Source organism: Erinaceus europaeus, chromosome 8 (genome assembly GCF_950295315.1).
Source record: "Erinaceus europaeus chromosome 8, mEriEur2.1, whole genome shotgun sequence".
NCBI classification, from domain to species: domain Eukaryota; kingdom Metazoa; phylum Chordata; class Mammalia; order Eulipotyphla; family Erinaceidae; genus Erinaceus; species Erinaceus europaeus.
In genome coordinates, this window is record NC_080169.1 from 12,562,010 (window position 1) to 12,581,691 (window position 19,682).

General features: G+C 52.4%; 1 protein-coding gene and 1 long non-coding RNA gene across 2 annotated transcripts in view; one reads left to right on the forward strand and one right to left on the reverse strand.

Moving 5' to 3' along the window:
* Positions 1-19,682, forward strand: part of LOC132539866 (uncharacterized) — a 490,646-nt gene that overhangs the window by 17,363 nt on the left and 453,601 nt on the right. The gene's annotated exons all lie outside the window — the stretch shown is intronic.
* On the reverse strand, positions 11,323-16,295 carry C8H8orf90 (chromosome 8 C8orf90 homolog). The gene is made up of 2 exons (XM_060195751.1): positions 16,229-16,295; positions 11,323-11,828 (listed from the first exon to the last, which is right to left on the reverse strand). Exons 1-2 carry the CDS (start codon positions 16,293-16,295, stop codon positions 11,323-11,325), a joined length of 573 nt encoding a protein of 190 aa, XP_060051734.1.

The following is a 19,682-nucleotide window of genomic DNA, read 5'->3' on the forward strand; positions in this document are numbered from 1 at the left end:
AAAAAAAAGGAAAAAAAAAAAACTCTTAGGTTTCAAGGAAACTCACAAGACTTCAGAAAAAAAAAAAGTGTGAGCATAATGGGGTACACTCACCCCCATCCCAAATATTTCAGCAGAGGCCCCGCATTGCCCCATGGCATTTGGAGCCACCAGAAGTAGGTAGGCCAGGGCAACCTGGGGACCAGGACCTCGCAGGGGACTGAGTCTGGCTTTGTTCCTCCCCAGCAAAGCTGCTTTTCCTGAAAGGAACCATCTTTTTTTTCCTCTTTATTCCCAGGAATAATGGCTCTTGACATAAACGGCTCCCGCTAGCAATTAGCCGTGATTAATGTAGATCTCGCAGCAGAAGTGGAGGAAGTTATGCCCGAGGAGGGGGTGGGCCATGGCGCAGATTCATGGATTGGAACAAATGTACATTTAAAGGATGGGGTGGGGGTGTGGGGGCTCCGTGGTGTTTTCTCCGGGTCTCTCACCCTGGGAATCTACTGAGATGCAGTATGACTGATGGCTGACGACAGGGCTGGGGTCAGAGGACTGAGGCCGCCCTCAGTCGACACCCCCAGTCACAGACAGAGTGCCTGCAGCCTCCAGCCCAAGCCTCTGATGTGTGGGGGGTAGCGTCTAAATGAGGCCCTGGGCTGAGTCCAGACTGGCAACGGTGGGAAGAGAGCCTGTAACCCCACTTCACAGACCTGCAAACCGGGACTCCGAGAGGTCAGGGAGCTTGATGCAAGGCAGGCACTGGGAGGGTAGACATCGGCACCTGGAGCCTGCTGGGCTACTGCCTGTATGACCGCTGTGTGGTGCCTCAGTTTCCCCAACTGGGAACAAGGGAGGGTCTGGGGCTGGCCTATTTCAGGCACACCCTGCCTCCTGCTGCCACTTCCCTTTCCCAGGAGACACTTCAATATCAGAACTCCCTGCAGGCCTCTATGTAGGGCCCCACTCTCCAGGGCAGAACCTTCCTTTTGTCCTCAACCATCCTTCCCAGACTCCCTTTGTTGCTGAGATTCCTGGTGGGGAGAGAAGAGATGCCTGAGGGGCTCTTCCTGATTTAATTTCAGGGCTCGTTAGCACTCAGTAAGAAGGGGACCATGGGAAAGCTCTTCACCAGCAGCAGCCCAGCCCTGGGGCCAGAACTAGGCCTCCTGTCAAGGACAGTCCTGCCTCCTGAGAGAAGAGCTGGCCTCCGGTGCGGACATGTCCATTTCACAGATGAGCAGCCCAAGGGCCTGCCCAGCCCACAGACTCCAAGTGCGTTTCTTCTGACCATTCAAACAGCACAGGTACCACCAGACAAGGCCTCCTCCCACACTGAGCTCCCCCGCCCTCCCTGAGCCAAGCCTGCCTGCTGCAAACCTGAGGAGCACCCAGACTCCCCAGACCTTCTCCTTCCTCAGTCTCCCATCTCAACAAACGGAAACTCCCTGACTCCAACTCAGGCCCAGGGCCCCCCTGACATGACTCAATCACCTGGGGCCCATCTTCACTTGAAGTCTCAGTGTGCCCTGGGGAGGGCACCAGGCTGACCCCACCTGCAGTAGTGCCGAAGCTGTAAGTAGAGTCATAGCTGCCTCTCATGTTCTACCCACAGCGCAAAATGATCCCTCTAGACCTACTGGCCAGTGCTCCGCCTCCTGTGTTTTTCCCCACCCGTACCCTCAGGCCAAGGAGCCTTTCAGCCATATTCTCCGTGGAACATTAGTCCCCCAGAGTGGTGTGCATGTGTGTGTACCCCTAGTGTAAATCTGCTTCATGCATACACACACAGAGAAAGTTCTTTATCCCACCTTCCAAAAAAAAAAAAGAAAGAAAGAAAGAAAGAAAGAAAGAAAGAAAGAAAGAAAGAAAGAAAGAAAGAAAAATTTTCCCCAGGGACTGTGTGATGGCACACCAATAAAACACACATTACCATGCACAAGAACTAGGGTTTGAGCCCCGAGCCCCCACCTGCAAAGGGGAAGTGAAGCAAGACTGCAGGTGTTTCTCTTTCTCTCTCCCTTCCTATCTCTCCTTCTTCTCTCAATTTCTTTCTGTACTATGCAAGAAAAAAAAATAATAATAATAAAAAAAAATGGCTACAGGAGCAGTGGACATGTAGTGCAGGCACCGAGCCCCAGTGATAACCCTGAAGGAAAAAAATTAAACTCAATTTGGGGGGCAGGCAGTGGTACACCTGTTTAAGTACTCACATTATTGTGCACAAGGACTTGGGTTCGAGCCCCTGGTCTCCACCTATAGGGGAAGCTTCACAAGTGTTGAAGCAGGGCTGCAGATGTCTCTCTGTCTCTCTCTCCATATATATATATATATCCCTTTCCCTCACAACTTCTTCTTATTTCTACCCAACAAATAAATTTATTTATAATTAATAAATATAAATTTATTTAAAATAAATAAACTCGATTTTTCCTTGGGGGTGACACTGTCTTCTCTCCCATTATAAAGATATGTTCCAAAGCACTCATGAGATGATTTCTCTGCCCCAAACCCACCAATCAGCAGTCCCTTCAACTGAGTCTTGATCCTGAGGAAGGCCCATGAATTTCCACTTCTTGCCTCATCTCAGTGCACTTTCCTTTCCTCCCCTTGAGTCCCCCACCTCCCATATGATACCCAAACCTCCTTCCCCTAGGGGCTCTGTTCGGGTCTCCCCCTTCCCAGGTCTCTGATGTGTCCTCTGAGCCTCTGAGCACCCCAAGATGCCATGTACCTCTGAGCCTCTGAGCACCCCAGGCTGGCATGTACCTCCTTGTGCTCACAGCCTACATGGAGGGTAGGGACCCCTGAGCTTCACTCCCTGCTGGGCTCAGTGCTGAGCTGGGTCTGAAATCAGCAGGTGCAGGGTGACCCCCACCACCACCCCCCACCCCCAGGAAGCAGAGGCTTCTCAGGGCAGCCGAGGGACTAGAGGAAATGGGCCCCAGGGAAGGAGCCCAAGGCTGAACCAGAGCATTTATTGCCACTCATTCACCCACACTGTGACCCACAGAACCTGCCATCCACAGACACGTGGCCACACCCTCCTCATCTCTCTCATCCCTCACAGCCCTCACCGTCCTCGCAGCCCTCCAGTTTCCATGTGGGGAAAGGATGCTGAGGAGAAAGGGAAACACAAGGCCAAAATCACAGCCCAGCTGTGTCTGCGTCAGGGTTGACTGCAGAGGGGATGACCTGGGCAGTCATGCAGGGAGGGGCCTGTGCTCAGAGGGGTCACTCTCAGAAGGCCCTGGCGCTGAAGGGGTACTCATATTCGGAGGTGGCCACACTAGTGTTAAGGCTCTGCCAGGGACATCTGCAGTTCTTACAGTCAAGTTAGCACATGTCCCGAGGAGCATTGGCATGGGGCCAGCTTATTCTCATCTGACTCAGCCCACAGGCACCTCCATCCTTCGCGAAAGCTTCATAGATAATGCTGCAGGAGTCCCACAGTCTCGGGGGTGTGATCAGTGATGGTTGATGGCCCACTGCAGATGATACCCACTACTACTGGGTACTTCACGATAATCCCCTCTGGGCTTTCCAGCTTCTTACTTCTGGAGTTGGGTAGGATTTAACTAAAGGTGAGAATGCCAGGGTATACAGGAACCATCAGTGAGGTAAGATAGTTTTACTAGAAGGGCCCGGGCATGGGAGTCAGGCGGTAGCCCAGCAGGTTAAGCGCAGGTGGCGCAAAGCACAAGGACCAGCGTAAGGATCCTGGTTCAAGCCCCCAGCTCCCCACCTGCAGGGGAGTCACTTCACAAGCGGTGAAACAGGTCTGCAGGTGTCTCTCTTTCTCTCCCCCTCTCTGTCTTCCCCTCCTCTCTCCATTTCTCTCTGTCCTATCCAACAACAACAATAATAACTACAACAATAGTAAGGGGGGCCCGGGCAGTGACACACCTGGTTGAGTGCATACACTACCATGCACAGGGACCAAGGTTCAAGCCCCTGCTCCCCACTTGCAGGGGGAAAGATTCACAGGCAGCGAAGCAGGGCTGCAGATGTCTCTCTTTCTCTCTTCCTCTCTATATCTCCTTTCTCTTTCAACTTCTGTTGTTAGCCAATAACAGTGAAAAGATCTAGAAAAAATGAAATGGAGGGTTGGGTGGTGGTACACCAAATTGAGCAGACACATTATCGTGCATGAAGACCCAGGTTCAAAGCCCAGGTCCTCATCTGCAGGGGGAAGCTTTACAGGTGGTGAAGCAGGGCTGCCAGTGTCTCTCTGTCTCTCTCCCTCTCTAGCACCCTTTCCTCTAAGTTTCTCTGTTTCTATCCAGTTAATTAATTAAAAAAGAAATGGTTACAAAAAAGAAATTTTATCATAAAAAGAATCAAAGGGGCTTATTTACAAAATAGTATGCCCCCCAAAATTGGGGGTAGTCTCACTCCCGTCATCTGTGACTAATCATTTCATATTTGTAGGGCTGGCTCAGTCCTTGTGATTAACACAGATAATGAGGGGTGGCCACTGGGGACAGTGGCAGATCACTGGTAGGTGGTCTTGCTTCAGAGAGATCGCCACCATCTTGGTTTCTCACATGATCTCCGCCATTCTGGCTCCACAGTGACCTACTCTAACACCTCTAACCAGGACTCAGGATGGAGGAGGAGACACTGGCTCTAGCACAGCCCGTCACCAGGCAGAGGGAAAAAGGACTCCAAAGAGTCAGCGTAGGCAATAAATGCTCTAGTCCAGACATGACAGATGCCATGATGCCTAAGGCTTCCTGACCACAGAAGTCACCAGACCCTGTGCACCCCAAATGCCTGGGGCAGGGGAACTGCCCACCAAGCAGAGATAGGAAACACTTGAGGGCCTGTACTAGTGACCACACAGAGCCCACCCGGCCAGCGCGTGCCTCGGCTGTCAGTCAGACCCCACAGCCCCAGTCTTGACCTTGGCACTGAACTCTCCCTCTTGCCAGCAGCCACCAGCCTCCACCCACCCCCAGCCCTCATTGTCATTCCAGCCCTGCACATTTTCCAAGCTGAGCAGGCTTTATCTAAAGGGGAGGGGCACCAAGTGGGTCCTCGCAGCAACTCAATTAATCCTCCATCGGAAATTCTAACACAATCAATTTGGGGAGCCGGCCGACATCATAACACAGTAATTAGGAACAACTTTCAACTCTCAGCTTCCTTTGAAGATTGTAATTGCAATTAATTAAACAGCCTTGCTGCTCCTCAGAGTCTGCTCCCGAGAAAACTGGGGGATGCAGGGGGACACCCTGACCCCTGTTATCTGCAGCCCAGGAATCAAACAGGGAGCTAGCTGTCTCCTCTGCATGTGGAAGGATGTGATGGCCCCTGGCCTCCCAGGCTGTGAAGTCAAGATCCTGGTCTCAAGGGCTGATGTCCAGATTCCTGCCTGCATCCAGGAAGGAAGAGAACCCCCAGGATGCCTGATTGCGTCTGTTCAGCAAAGTTCAGTCCTGAACCACACACAGGACATGTTAACTGAGTACTGACCACTGACCACTGCCCAAGAGAACTCCAGTAGCTCCGGACTCAACAGGGACCCCCCCCCCCCCCGCAGAAGAAGGAGAATGAAGGTGTACTTGGAGGTGGGTGGGACACAGAGCAGGTGACCTCAGCACTAGGGGGAAAGCAGGACCCTGGACTGAGTATCCACCTGGGATAGGACAAGGGGACAAGTGAATGCCACCACAAGGAGGGTGGACAATCCTTCTGCAAGTAGCTATTGTCTCCTGTGGGGTTATGGGAAGTGTGGTCCTAGAGTTCATGCTAGTGAAGGCTGCCGGGTCAGTCAGTGTTTCACAGACCTGGTATTTTTAATATATATATATATATCTTTTTTAATCTTTATGTATTGGATAGAGACAACCTGATATTGAGGGGAAGGGGGAAGACAGAGAGGGTGAGAAACAGAGAGACATCTGCAGCACTGCTTCAACACTCACAAAGCTTTCCCCCTGCAGGTGGGAACCAGAGACTTGAACCCACATCCTTGAGCATCAGCCAGGTGCACCGCCACCCCTCACTTGGTGCTCAAGTGGAACTTGGACAACCCAATGATGCCCTCAGTCCCACTAGTGCCAGTGGTCAGCACCAGACTCAGCACTCAGTGTTCCCGCCCAGACCACCAGGGTTTATGCTGAGGAGATGGAGGACCCTCCTGGGAACTCCAGAGGAGGAAAGAGGCAGGGCTGGGTGTTATCAGATTGGGAATATACAACTTCAACAAGGACTTCTGTTGTCCTCTTGATTTCCCAAAATAATCCTATATTCTTTGTCGACACTAGTGCCAGCATCCTAAAATGTGAAAGGCAAAATTCTTATTAATATACTCAACAATCGTAAAATAATTCTGCCTAATAGTCATCAGAGAAGATGACAAGGCTTCTAGAGGGAACAGGCAAATTGCCCCCCACACACCCCCCCAAGATCCTGCTGGGGAAAGTTAGAGCAACCAGGCATGGATATGCCCTGATCATCCTGTCAGCCAAAGCAAATAAAAAAAAGGGCTCTCTACCTGTGAGCTGGAAGAAACATGAAGTTCGCCTTTTCAGGTAAAGGACTGCCCTGTGCTCTCACATAGGAGACAGAGTCCCCCAGTCCCCCAGTGCTTCATGTCTTCTGACTCCCAGTTCATGAGCTTTTTGATGTAGGCAGTGGCTACAGGGCCACAAGGAAGCATGGGGCTTAAGCCAACTAACGCAGATTTCTCACTTATTCAACCATATGCCCCTGGATTAAGCCTTACCTGAAGCCTGGTTTATTTCCTGCTTCTTCCATTCTATACAAAGACCCCCGCCCCCAACTCTTCAGATGAACTATTTCAGCCTTTAGGCTCATGATTAGTCAACATTTTTTTTGCTTCTATATGTTAACTCTTTCTTCAGCCACCAGGTTCCAGATGCTACCGTGATGCCAACCAGACTTCCCTGGGCAGATGACCCCACCAATGTGTCCTGGAGCCCTGCTTCCCCAGAATCCTGCCCTACTAGGGAAAGAGAGAGACAGGCTGGGAATATGGGTCAACCTGTCAGCGCCTAGGTTCAACAAGGAAGGAATTACAGAAACCAGACCTTCCACTTTCTGCAGCCCATAATGACCTTGGTTCCATACTCCCAGAGGGATAAAGAATAGGAGAGCTATCAAGGGAGGGGATGGGATATGGAGCTCTGGTGTTGGGGATTGTGTGGAGTTGTACCCCTCTTATCCTGTGTTTTTATCAGCGTTTCCTTTTCATAAATTAAAAAAAAATAATAAACATTGCCTCCTCTGGAAAGCCCTTCCTGACTACCCTGCTGGACAGTTTGTCCTGTACATTTTCTTGACAACGCCTACTGCCGTGTCCTGCTGCTCACTCAACTGTGTGTTCTCTCTGCCGGTTTCTCCCTACCACCCAGAACATTTTCTCAAGCAAGAGTTAATAAAGGGCTAGTACATTTCTTTTCAACTTTTCATACATGAATACTTTCAAAAGCTACATTAAAAGCTTCTGGGACCAGCAAAGGTGCTCACCTGCATAGTGCACCTGTGTAGCTGTTGTTGTTATTGTTGTTCACATGACCCAGGTTCAAGCCTGCCACCTAGCACACTGGAGGAAGCCTTGGTACTATAGTATCTTTCCCTCTTTCCCTCTTCTCTCTTCTTCTATCAGAAAAAGTCAGCCCAGAGTAGTCAATCTCTGGTGATGAAAAATAAATAGTTTCTGAGTCAGGAAAGTAGCTTACTTTGTAGATGTGAGGCCCTGGATTCAACCTTCGGTTCGATATATGCTGTAATGGTATTCCAGTATTTCTGTCTCTCCTCTCCTTCTCCTCTCTTCCTCCTCCTCCTCCTTCTTCTAACTCTCACATATACACACAATAAAAACGGGAGATGAGAGATTCTGTTTTTAAAAATACCACACGGGGAGCTGAGTGGTGGCACACCTGGTTGAGCGCTCACATTACAGTGTGCGAGGACCCGGATTTGAGCCCCCAGTCCCCACCTGCACGGGGAAGCTTCAAGAATGGTGAAGCAGAGCTGCAGGTGTCTCTCTGTCTCTCTCCCTCTCTGTCCCCCCTTCCCTCACAATTTCTCTCTGTCTCTATTTAAAATGAATAAAGATTAAAAAATAAAAATAATAAAAAATACCACACAAAGGGGGTAGATAGCATAATGGTTATGCAAAGAGACACTTGTGCCTGAGGCTCCAAAGTCCCAGGTTCAATCCCCTGCACCACCATAAGCCAGAGCAACCAATAGCACAGCTATATACAAGATACTGGGTACTGTACAGCAAACCCTAACAAAAGGACTTCTCAAAGTTAACCCAATTACCAAATAATGTGATGATAACATTAACTATCTATTGTCTTTTTGAACCCTAAGACAGCAGGAGCCTCACATCTCCACTATAGAGCCTCTACTTCCCCCAGTCCTGGAACCTTTGGATAGGGCCCACTTTCCCGTATGCCTCTCCCAATCCATATCAAATAATATTGCATCTGCAGATCGCAACCTAATCAACACAACAATTATCACCTCAACATGCTTCAGCTCAGACTGTGTCCAGAGACTTCACGTGTGGAATGACAACCCTTCAGCTTCATTACTCGGGCGAGACCTTTCCTTTCATAGTATACTCTAATTTCATCTCAGGTGGTTCACTTTCTAACAAAGTCCCAAAACCTAGATATACACCAGTTTCTGTGAGAGAGAGCATATGTTCACACATATCCATAAACTACTGCAAAATATATACCTGAAAGCAGAAGTACACTAGAGTTTGCAGTGAGTATGAGTACCCCCCTAACACTTCCTCTCCACTATTCCAAGCTTTGGGTCCATGATTGCTCAACAATTTATTTGGCTTTGTATGTTAACTCTCTTTTCAGTCACCAGGTTCCAGATGTCAGGTTCCAGATGTCATCAGGATGCTGGCCAGGCTTCCCTAGACTGAAGACCCCACTAATGTGTCCTGGAGCTCCGCTTCCCCAGAGCCCCACCCTACAAGGGAAAGAGAGAGGCAGACTGGGAGTATGGACCAACCAGTCAATGCCCATGTTCAGCGGGGAAGCAATTACAGAAGCCAGACCTTCCACCTTCTGCAACCCACAACGACCCTGGGTCCATGCTCCCAGAGGGATAGAGAATGGGAAAGCTATCAGGGGAGGGGGTGGGATATGGAGATTGGGTGGTGGGAATTGTGTGGAGTTGTACCCCTCCTACCCTATGGATTTGTTAATTTATCCTTTCTTAAATAAAATAAATAAATAAATAAAAATAAAATAAAATACCACACACTCCAAATTCTTATTAATATACTCTACAATCATAAAATCATTCTGCCTAATTGGCAGACTTTCTGAGCAGTTCCTCTCCATGTGTGTTGCTCTGGGGAGAAGTGAGTTCCATATTCAGGTTCACACTGCATGAGGTGAACCGCCAGGCCTGGACACCCTCAGAGGTCAAGATCACCACGAGAAAGTGCCTGGCTTCCTGACCCTGGGGTGGAGGGTGCTCACTCAGTGGGAACTCCAGTCGCTGTTTGTCACACCCATTACTGGCTCCCTTCTCTTCTTGGTCTCACTCCCTCGTCCTTCTGCCTGTGTATCCGAGTCTCCCCTCTCCAGTAAGTCACCTGCACTTAACTCCATGCTTAGGGACTGCACAGAGGATGAGTGAATGCATGCTGCACATAGGAGACAGCAAACCTACTGCCATCACTGCTGTGGCCCCAGCAGCTTCAGGCACAGACTTTCCCATGTAGCAATCTCTCTCAAGAGAGCAGAGGAGGGTGCAGGTGGGAAGGAGTCTGGGGTAAGGGCTAAGGGTTCTGCAGGGTTGACAGAGGGAGAGGGAGGCAGAAGGCCCCTTTTCTAGACCTTGGGGACCTCCTACCCCTTTCCAAAAAGTGAGCAGTTCCTCATGCTGGTTTTCCAGCCACCCAAGGCTGTAGCAAAGCCGTTGCTGCCCACAGCTACGAAGCTATAAATAGCTCCCTGATTAGAATTGAGAGAAGTTGTGATTCGATCTACATTGGACTGGGAACCCGCTCTTCCAGTACACCTGCCTCTCTCTGCACACCTGGAATCCAAACCTCCTAAGACAAGCAGCCTGGTCCTTGAGCCCGAGGAGGCGGCCACAGAGTCATGAATGCCCAAAGAGACAGCCAGGGCTTGTCAGCTGTACAAGAAAAAGAACCCCAGTGGGGAGCTGCAGGACAGACAGTTCCAGACACAGTGGATTCTACTGCCAAGCACAGGCAGGGCAGAGGGAGGGGCCGGGGAGAAGACAACCCTTCTCTCCATGGCCAGCAGCATCCAGGGCTATATGCAGCGTGGCATTCCCTGCCTTGGTGCTTCTTCCCAGCCCATCCCCTCTCCTTCCCCACCTTTCACTCTGCACTCCTCTTCCAATCCTGCCACCTCTCCCTCTACTCTGTCTTACATGGGCAATGGGGAGGCTGCTGTATTTGGCCTTGACACACAGAAGTGCCCCATCCCAGCTGCTGCTTAAAGAAGCCAGGACATCTGGGTCCTGGTTCATGGAACAAGACCAGGGTCCCAGCAGGCAGACATTGTGAGTGGGTGGGTGGAGAGCCAGCACCCACTGCAGCTGCCCTCACTGTTCAGACTGGTCCGCCTGTCCCACTGCCACATCCATTTCACTCTGATTCGCTACCCATTCAAGTCCCACCTAGGGACCAGGAGGAGGTGGCATACCCAGTAGTGCGCACACATTTCATGCATGTGGACCCAGGTTCAAGCCTCTGGTCTCCCTACCTGCAAGGAAAAAGCTTCACAAGTGGCAGAATAGTGCTGCAGGTGTCACACCTCTCTCTCTCTCTCTCTCTCTCTCTCTCTCTCTCTCGCTTTCTAGCAAAACAAGAAAGGAAGGAAGGGAGAGAGAAAAAAGAAAGAACAAAAGGAAGGAAGGACGGGAGAGAGAGAGTTACTTGGAGTTATGCAGGCACCCAACCCAGAAATAAACCTGATTGGGAAAGGGGGTGAAAAGGAGGAGGAAATGAAGGAAAAGAAAAGGAAGGAGGAAGAGGAGAAAGAGAAGTATTCCTGTATCACCACTGACCAAATCTGGCCCAGGGTCACAGCTGGGATCAGGACCCACCCCCATCCAAGTTCTCTGCTCTCCGCACCCTCTGGGGACTTGCCAGATGTCCCATTGTCATTGCCTCGTTCATGCCTTCATCCCCTGACCCTTTTAGCCTCAGGTGGTTAGTTAGAGCAGGTATAAGAGGTGGGAGGTGGACCCAGGTCTTTGCCCGGCCCCCGGGGCGCAACTGAGCCGCCGTCAGTACAGGTGGAAGCATCAGGCCCAGAGCCTCGGGGCTGGGAAGCAGAGAGGATCTTTATTCAGTCCCTAGCCCAGCCTGGGGGCGCCCGCGGGCGAAGGCAGCTGCGCGGGGACCTCGGGCCCGGGAGCCCCCGGGAAGGCGGGCGGGGCTGCGGGGCCGGGGGCGAGCAGGACCAGGCCGGGACGCTGGGCGGCGCCCGCGTAGCTGAGCGCCAGCTGCTCCAGGCGCCGCCTGCGGAGGGCGGCCTGCGCCGTGGCGTGCAGGGGCCGCAGCAGCGCGGGGGGCGGTGCGCCCGGGCCCCGCAGCAGGAAGTCGAAGCCCGTGCGGTCGTGCGGGTCGTAGAAGAGCGGCCCGTGCGCGGGCTCGGGGCCAGGCGGCCAGGCGAACGGGTAGGGCAGCGTAAAGTCCTCCGTGAGCACGCGGATGGCGAAGTCGTCCTCCTTGCCCAGCGCGCGGTAGGCGCGCCCGATGCCGCGGAAGTGCGCCTCCCACAGCTGCGCGTCCCCGCCGTAGATGTCCGGGAAAGGAGGCTCCTTGGGGGCTGCAGGACCCAGGGGACACGGTCCAGGTCCTGGGGTGCGGGCAGTTCACCGGTGACCACGGGTGTCCACGGTGGTCACCAGCCAGGTGACCAGCACCTGCGCCCCTTCTCAAAAGTGGGCGTAATCTGAGCCCAGGTGGCGCACCTGGCTAAGCGCATGCATCACAGTGCGCAAAGACTGTGCGTTCAAGCCCCCTGTACCCCACTTGCGGGGGGTGGGGAGAGGGGAAGCTTCACAAGTGGTGAAGCAGGGCTGCAGGTGACTATCTCTTTCCCTTTCTATCTCACCCTCCTCTCAAAATTTATCTATCTCTATCCAATAATAAATTTTAAAAGATTTAAGGGGGAAACATCTGGGGGCCAATCGGTGGCACACATGGTTAAGCACTCATATTACAGTGTGCAAAACCCCGTGTTCAAGCCCCTGGTTCCCACCTGCAGGGGGAAGCTTTACAAGTGGTGAAGCAGTGCTGTAGGTGTCTCTCTGTTCTCCCTCTCTATCTCCCCTTCCGCTCTCAATTTCTCTCTGTCTCTATCAAAAAAAAGAGAGAGATTAGGGAGTCGGGCGGTAGCGCAGCGGGTTAAGTGCATGTGGGGCAAAGCACAAGGACCGGCATCAGCATCCCGGTTCAAGGGCCCCCGCTCCCCATCTGCAGAGGAGTCAATTCACAGGCGGGGAAGCAGGTCTGCAGGTGTCTCTCTCTCCTCTCTATCCCCCGTCCTCTCTCCATTTCTCTCTGTCCTATCTAACATCGATAACAACATAACTACAACAACAATAAAAAAAAGAACAAGGAGGGGGTCGGGCGGTGGCGCAGCGGGTTAAGCGCATGTGGCGCAGCGGGTTAAGCGCATGTGGCGCAAAGCGCAGGGACCGGCGTAAAGATCCCGGTTCGAGCCCCCGGCTCCCCACCTGCAGGGGAGTCGCTTCACAGGCGGTGAAGCAGGTCTGCAGGTGTCTATCTTTCTCTCCCCCTCTGTCTTCCCCTCCTCTTTCCATTTCTCTCTGTCCTATCCAACAACGAATTGCATCAACAAGGGCAATAATAATAACCACAAGGAAGCTACAACAAGGACAACAAAAGGGGGAAAAAAATGGCCTCCAGGAGCGGTGGATTCATGGTGCAGGCACTGAGCCCAGCAATAACCCTGGAGGAGGAAAAAAATCAAAACAAGGACAACAAAAGGGAAAATAAAAATAAATATTTTTTAAAAAGATATTTAAAAATCTGAGGCCACCTTGAGACCCTGCAAAGCTCTCTGGAAAGGACTTCCTTAACTCAACCACTCAGCCAGTGTCAGGTGGTGAGCCTGGAGTCACCGGCCAGCCCTGCCCACCTGGTACCACACACAACTCCAGACCCAGCCAGTGGCAGCATGGGACTGCTAGCCCTGGCTGCCCATCCAACTCAGGACACCCCCTCCCAGAAGGCCACTAGGAGACTGGAGCCACTGGCCAACACTGGCCTGGTCTCACCATCAATATCAACAGAAGGAGAAGGACAGTGAGAGGAAGGCTGAGAGGTTTTGCCGTTGATTGCAATAAGGGGAGACCTTTGGAGAAGCAAGTATTGGGGTTGGAGATGCTGGAGGGAAAAGAAGAGGCTCCTGGGACACAGACCAAGAGCGTGCTAGCTGACTTTCTTTTAAAGGACTAATCTCAAGGCTCAGGCAGTATGCAAGGATGCAGGTTCAAGTCCCTGGTCCCCACTTGCAGGAGGAAAGCATCATAAGCAGTGAAGCAGAGCTGCAGGTGTGTGTCTCTCTCTCCCTCTTTAACCCCCTCCCTCCTTAATGTATGTCTCTATCAAATACATAGTGAATCAATAAAAACTACATTAAAAAAGAAATGCTTGCTTCTGAATATGTCTTGAAGATGGACACAACAGGATTTGCTGATGGGGTGAGGTGGGGGGCACATGGCCACTGTCTGTAGATGAGCCCAGTGCCCAGATTCCAGCCATGTGTGTTCCAGTCAGAGGCTGCAGAACCCCCACCCAGGGCTTTCTGTTCAAGGGCTACTTGGTGATCAATATACTGCCAGACACTACAGGCTTTTTTTTTTTTTCTTCCAGGGTTATTGCTGGGGCTCGGTGCCTGCACTATAAATCCACCACTCCTGAAGGCTATTTTTTCCCTGTTGTTGCCACTGTTGTTGTTATTCTTGTTGTTGTTGCTTTATTTGTTGTTGGGTAGGACAGAGAGGAGGGGAAGACAGAGAGGGGGAGAGAAAGACAGACACCTGCAGACCTGCTTCACCACTTGTAAAGCGACTCCCCTGTAGGTGAGGAGCTGGGGGATCAAACCCGGATCCTTACTCCAGTCCTTGTGCTTCACACCATGTGTGCTTAACCTGCTGTACTACCACCCAGCCCCCACACTGCAGGCCTTTTGGCCCACTGTGGTGAGTGTTGTGCCTTTTGAAGGGTGATAGAGGCTTAGAGAAAGAGGACAGATGCTGAGGGTTTTGACCTAGAAGCAAGGAGTTTGCATTTTCTGAGTGGCCGAGAAAGGATGGGTGGGGAGGAAATTTGGGCAGGTGGGTAGGTGCCTTTGAAAAGTGTGCAGTGTGTGGGCTCGGAGTTTGGGCTCAAGGCCAGAGATAGATACCCAGGAGATAACAGTTAAGGCCACAGAACTGCATGAGATTCCCAAAAGTATGGAAACAGAGAGGAGATTCAAGAAGCCAGCTTGGGGCTGCTGGCTCCCCAGACTGGCAGTGACCAGTGGAGGTAAAGCACACCAACTGAGGACGGAGATCCTGAGCCTAAGCTGCTGAGTCTCACGCCGGAGGAGACCCGAGAAGTGAGCCCAGGTTTGGCTACATGGAGGTTACCCATGACCTTGACCAGAGCAACTTAGGTGAAGCACCAGAAAGGGGTTGGGGGTGCTGGCTCAAGTGTATTCAAGAGCAAGTGGGAGGAGATGCCTGGGAGCCAAGAACTTTGCAGTAAATGGAGAGCGGAGACCCGGGCAGTGAGGTCAAGAGACAGGATGAATAGCAGCATGCTTTTATGGTGATGGAGAGGGCTAGCAGAGGAAGGAATGACGCTGGAGCATGAACCACGGGACAGAGCAGGGGAGGGACTGGCCAGCAGAGAGTCAGCCTTGCTTAGAGCAGGTCATGCAGCACACAGGCAGGGGTAGCAGAGGGGGACTCTGGCTGCAGTTGTAGGAGGCCTGTGCCACGATGCCCAGAGCCCACCCAAAGGAGTCCTCTTCATTGACATGACTTTTGTTGGTTGTTTAAAAAGGGAGCAAGTCGGGGGGAGTCAGGTGGTAGCTCAGTGGGTTAAGCGCAAGGACTGGCGTAAGGATCCTGGTTCCCCGGCTCCCTGCCTGCAGGGGAGTCACTTCACAGGCTGTGAAGCAGGTCTGCAGGTGTCTTTCTTTCTCCCTCTCTGTCTTCCCCTCCTCTCTCCATTTCTCTCTGTTCTGTCCAACAACAACAACATCAATAACAACAAGAATAAAACAACAAGGGCAACAAAAGGGAAAATAAATATAAAAATTTTTTAAAAGGTAGCAAGGCCAGCAAGGGGGTGAGGAGGGAGAGGAGAGACAGAACTGTGGTTGGGAGAGGGTGAGAGGACAAAGGAGTGAAGGGCACCCGCATTCCAGGTTCCTGCAGATGCAAGTTGGTTGAGGCTGGCATTGGCATGGTAGGATCTCTCCCCAGCTCTGGGGTGTTCCCAGGCTGATATAACCAGACAGGGGGAGGGACTGTATGGAAGAATGATACTGAGTGGTAGAGCTAAGGAGGGAGGGAGGAAAGGAAGGGAGGAGAGGAGAGGTGGGTCAGGTGGGAGGTGGCAGAACTTGCCAGAAGTGCTGTCCACCCTCCCAAAGAGTGCTGGAGTTCTGCTCTAAGGGCCTGAGCCTGGCAAGGCTCTGAGACAGGGTTCAAGGACAGGCTGCTGTTGGGATCCTGACATGTTCAAGGGCATCATGAGGGGTGGCTGGCTTAGGGTGGGAACTGGTGGGGGGAGATACTTGGAGAGGAGTCTAGGGAACTGAAGAATGAGGACAGGGACTGAGTTACTTGAGATGACAACAGAGATGGAGGGAGGTTCAGGGTCCACCGAAATTCAAATCAGGAAGGGAATGACTGTTGGGTGTCAGGGTGGGTGAGTGCCGCCCTCCCAGTAAGGACAAAGGGCGTGACCTGAAAGGGACCCTGAGGAATGCAGACCCACCTCCAGATTCAGGGATTCCTGGATTGCAGAACATGGAGTCCCCTGGGAGACCAGAAGGAAAGGGCTGTTAAGTGGGTCCACACCCACTTCCTCTCTCCGCCTTGCCCTCCCCTCCAAGCCCAGCCCTGTGGCCCTGGCACCCCAGGAGGAAGGGCATGCAGCTGCTTCCTCTCCCACATTCTCAGGCCCCAGATGTTGCAGGGACCCCTCTTCTCCCTCCCCCTACTGTGTCACCTGGAGTGGCTGTGGGAGGAGGGGGCAGGCCTGCAGGGCTAGGGTCTCCAGAGCTGGGGGACGCCATGTCAGCTACTTGGGGTCAGGCTTGTTTACCTTGTTGCCAGGAGACAGGGGCCTGGGGCAGGGTAGGAAGAACCTTGCATTTAAAGGGGCCTTACTGATAGATCAATCGGATGGATCAATCTGCCAGCGCCCATGTCCAGCAGAGAAGCAACTATAGAAGCCAGAACTCTCACCCTCTGCACCCCCCAAAATAATTTTGATCCATACTCCCAGTGGGGGAGAAATGATAGGGGGAGATGCCCAGAGGGCTCTGAACTCCAACTCCATCAGGACCCAGAGAGAGAAGAGGAAAAAAGGAGGGACATTTGGATGGAGTAATAGGTGTAGGTGTGACTTGGGAAGGAAGAGAAGATGGAACCACAGAAAAACAAAGGGACAAATATCTACGAATACAGACAGAGAGTTGTAGAAATAGTAGTTAACCCTTATCTGCAACCTTGGGAGAACTGCTGTAGCTTCCAGCGGAAGGACTGGGGATCCAGAGCTCTGGTGGTGAGAATGTGCAGTTATACCTCTGTTATCTTGTAATTTTTCATCACTAATAAAAAAAATAAAAATAAATAAAGGGGTCTTGCTTGAAAGCATGCTGGAGTTGGGTGGAGTGTCCATGGGGAGGAGCACTGCCTGCACGCATGTGTGCACACACACACCTGCAACTCACCTGGCCCTGCTCAGGAACCAGCACAGTCCCACCCTGACCCTAGAGGTCCCTGGGCCTGTCCCCGCCAACTCTCCAGACTACTCAGCCCCTTTGTCCTCCTCAGGTCGGCTGTGGTGTCCATACCCTCACCAGACAGTGGAGGCTGTGACAGCCTGCCCATGCCTGGCCACAGTAGCCCCACTGAGGCACTCCCAGAGTCCAGGAGGGCAGCCCGCAGCCCCACCTCAGCACCTTGGACATATAAAGGATCCCTCTGCAGCCCCCTAAGTGGGCAAGAACAGGCTGGGACCACGCACACCCCAACTGTGTGTCTAAACCACAGACCTCCCTCTGAGGGTGTTCTAATACAGTACCCCATGCAGTCCATGCACCCCAAGGACACTTTCTGGAGTCACACCTCCAGCTGACACTCTCATGAGGGCGGCAGGTAGCCCCAGCTTGGCCCCCACCTCCAGAATGTGGGCCCTGGCCACTGAGAACCAGGAAGGAGGATTTGGGCTCCCCAATGGATGAAGGTCTAAGCACAGGCAGGAAGCAGTGCATGACAGAGGAGGGAGGAAGCCTCGCTCAGCCTCGACCACTGAGGCAGCTGGAGGCTAGGGACCTCCTCAGGGTCACCTGCCCTCCCGGCAACTCAGGACCCAGTGAGCCCTGGTGGCACTGCTGGGGCAGCAGGGCTCCCCAACACTGTCACCCTGCAAGGGAATTCCTGTGGCCAGAGATACCTCAGGAAGCTCCATGAGACCCAGGTCCCTGCACATGCGTCCTTACGCTGGCCTGTCCATGTGGACTAACGTCCATGGTGCTGGACAGCTGCACACACACAGCGCTGTGTGTTACACATCCCCACGGACTGCCGCAAGGAGATAAAGGGTCCCTCAGTGGCATTCCTCACAGTCCATAAGCCAGACCCACAGGCCCTACCCTCAGAAAAGAGACAGAGGAAAAAACCATGAAGGGAGGCCGGGGAGAGGAAGCAAACCACATTTCTTTCCTCAGCCTCAGTTTCCCCATCTGTAAAATAGGGCTAAGAGGGGATAGGTGGTAGCACAGCAGGTTAAGCGCACATGGCACAAAGCGCAAGGACCAGCATAAGGATCCCTGTTTGAGCCTCCGGCTCCCCACCTGCAGGGGGGTCATTTCACAGGCAGTGAAGCAGGTCTGCAGGTGTCTGTCTTTCTCTCCCCCTCTCTGTCTTCCCCTCCTCTCTCCATTTCTCTCTGTCCTGTACAACAACAATGACAGCAATAGCAATAATAATAACAACAAGAGCAACTAAAGGGAAAAAATAGCCTCCAGGAGCAGTGGATTCATAGTGCAGGCACCAAGCCCCAGTAGTAACCCTGGAGGCAAAATAAATAAATAAATAAATAAATAAATAAATAAGACACCAGGTGCTACCAGTCCAGGTTCAAGTTGCAGGGTGGGATTCCAGCCCCTTCTAGTTGGTTCTCTCTCTCTCTGGATCAGAGAGTTACAGCCTCTGTAAGGGGTGGTGGCAGGAGTACCCCCAAGTCCAGGGCTGGGTCTCTGGGGCCAGACCCCTGCGCCCCAAGCTCTCTCTAATCTACCATGTGCCTACCTGTGCTCTGTGGCTCAGACGACAGCTTCTGATGGCCCTGGCCAGGCTGTTCACCCCTCAGTCCCCAGCTCTAAAACTCCCATTAAACCTTGACCCCTAGCTAAGGCTTTTGGTAAGCCCCTCTGGTAATGTTGGTAATATTTCAGTACAAAATGGGCACCCACACATGCCCATATGAGGTAGAGGCTGCCCAATCAGGGGCCCTGTTCTTGGGAGCCACAAAACTGGTGGGGGAGGGGGAAGTGGCTGGAATCAACAGCAAGCCCTCAGTAGACCTCAAGGAACTGCTTTGTCTTGCAAAACTTTCTAGGTCCTTCACATCTCTCCCCCCCCCCCCATCATTCCTTATTTAATCTACAGGGGATGAAAAAAGCAAAAGAAAGAGGTTTTTCTCTTCCACTTTCCGAAAATGAGGTTTTAAAAATAACTCCTATGGGAGTCAGGCAGTGGCGCAGCGCACATAGGACCAGCTAAGGATCCCGGTTCAAGCCCCTGGCTCCCCACCTGCAGGGGAGTCGCTTTACAAGCGGTGAAGCAGGTCTGCAGGTGTCTGTCTTTCTCTCCCCCTCTCTGTCTTCCCCTACTCTCTCCATTTCTCTCTGTCCTATCCAACAACAACGACATCAATAACAACAACAATGTTAAACAGCAAGGGCAACAAAAGGGAAAATAAATAAATACAAAAAAATAGTAACTCCTGAGTAGCAGCCTCAGGAGGGGATTATCCGGTGGGGGTGGAGGTATTGCTGGTAATACAGAGGGGTGTCCGGTGGGCCAGCTCCACTAACCCCCACCCACCTCCGCTGTGGGCTTCAGGTCTTCCACAGCTGTTGTCCCTGCCAGACCCTTCTCTTTGCCCATCTCTGCAGCTAAGAAAGGGAGCCCAGGAGCGGGGCAGCTGCTGAGATAGAGGAATTGAAATAGTTATAAAATGGGGTTTGGACTTTGGGGTCCTGACTCAGCCCCCCCTCCACACTTTGGAATAGTAAGTAGGAACTGCAGGGCAGTGTCAGAGATGGACTCAAGTTGGAGCCTCTCCAGAGCTTCTGCCTGTTTCCCCGGGTGCCTTGGGGGTTGAGGGTACGGTACCCATGTGAAACAACTAGGTTGTTGCGGGGGGGGGGGGGGGGGCACATTGGTGAAGA

Excerpts from the sequence above, each read along its gene's own strand:
- C8H8orf90 (XM_060195751.1), bottom strand. The coding sequence starts at position 16,295 with ATGGCGTCCCCCAGCTCTGGAGACCCTAGCCCTGCAGGCCTGCCCCCT. Across the intron at positions 11,829-16,228 it reads TCCTCCCACAGCCACTCCAG|GACCTGGACCGTGTCCCCTG; the intron begins GTGACACAGTAG and ends CCCGCACCCCAG.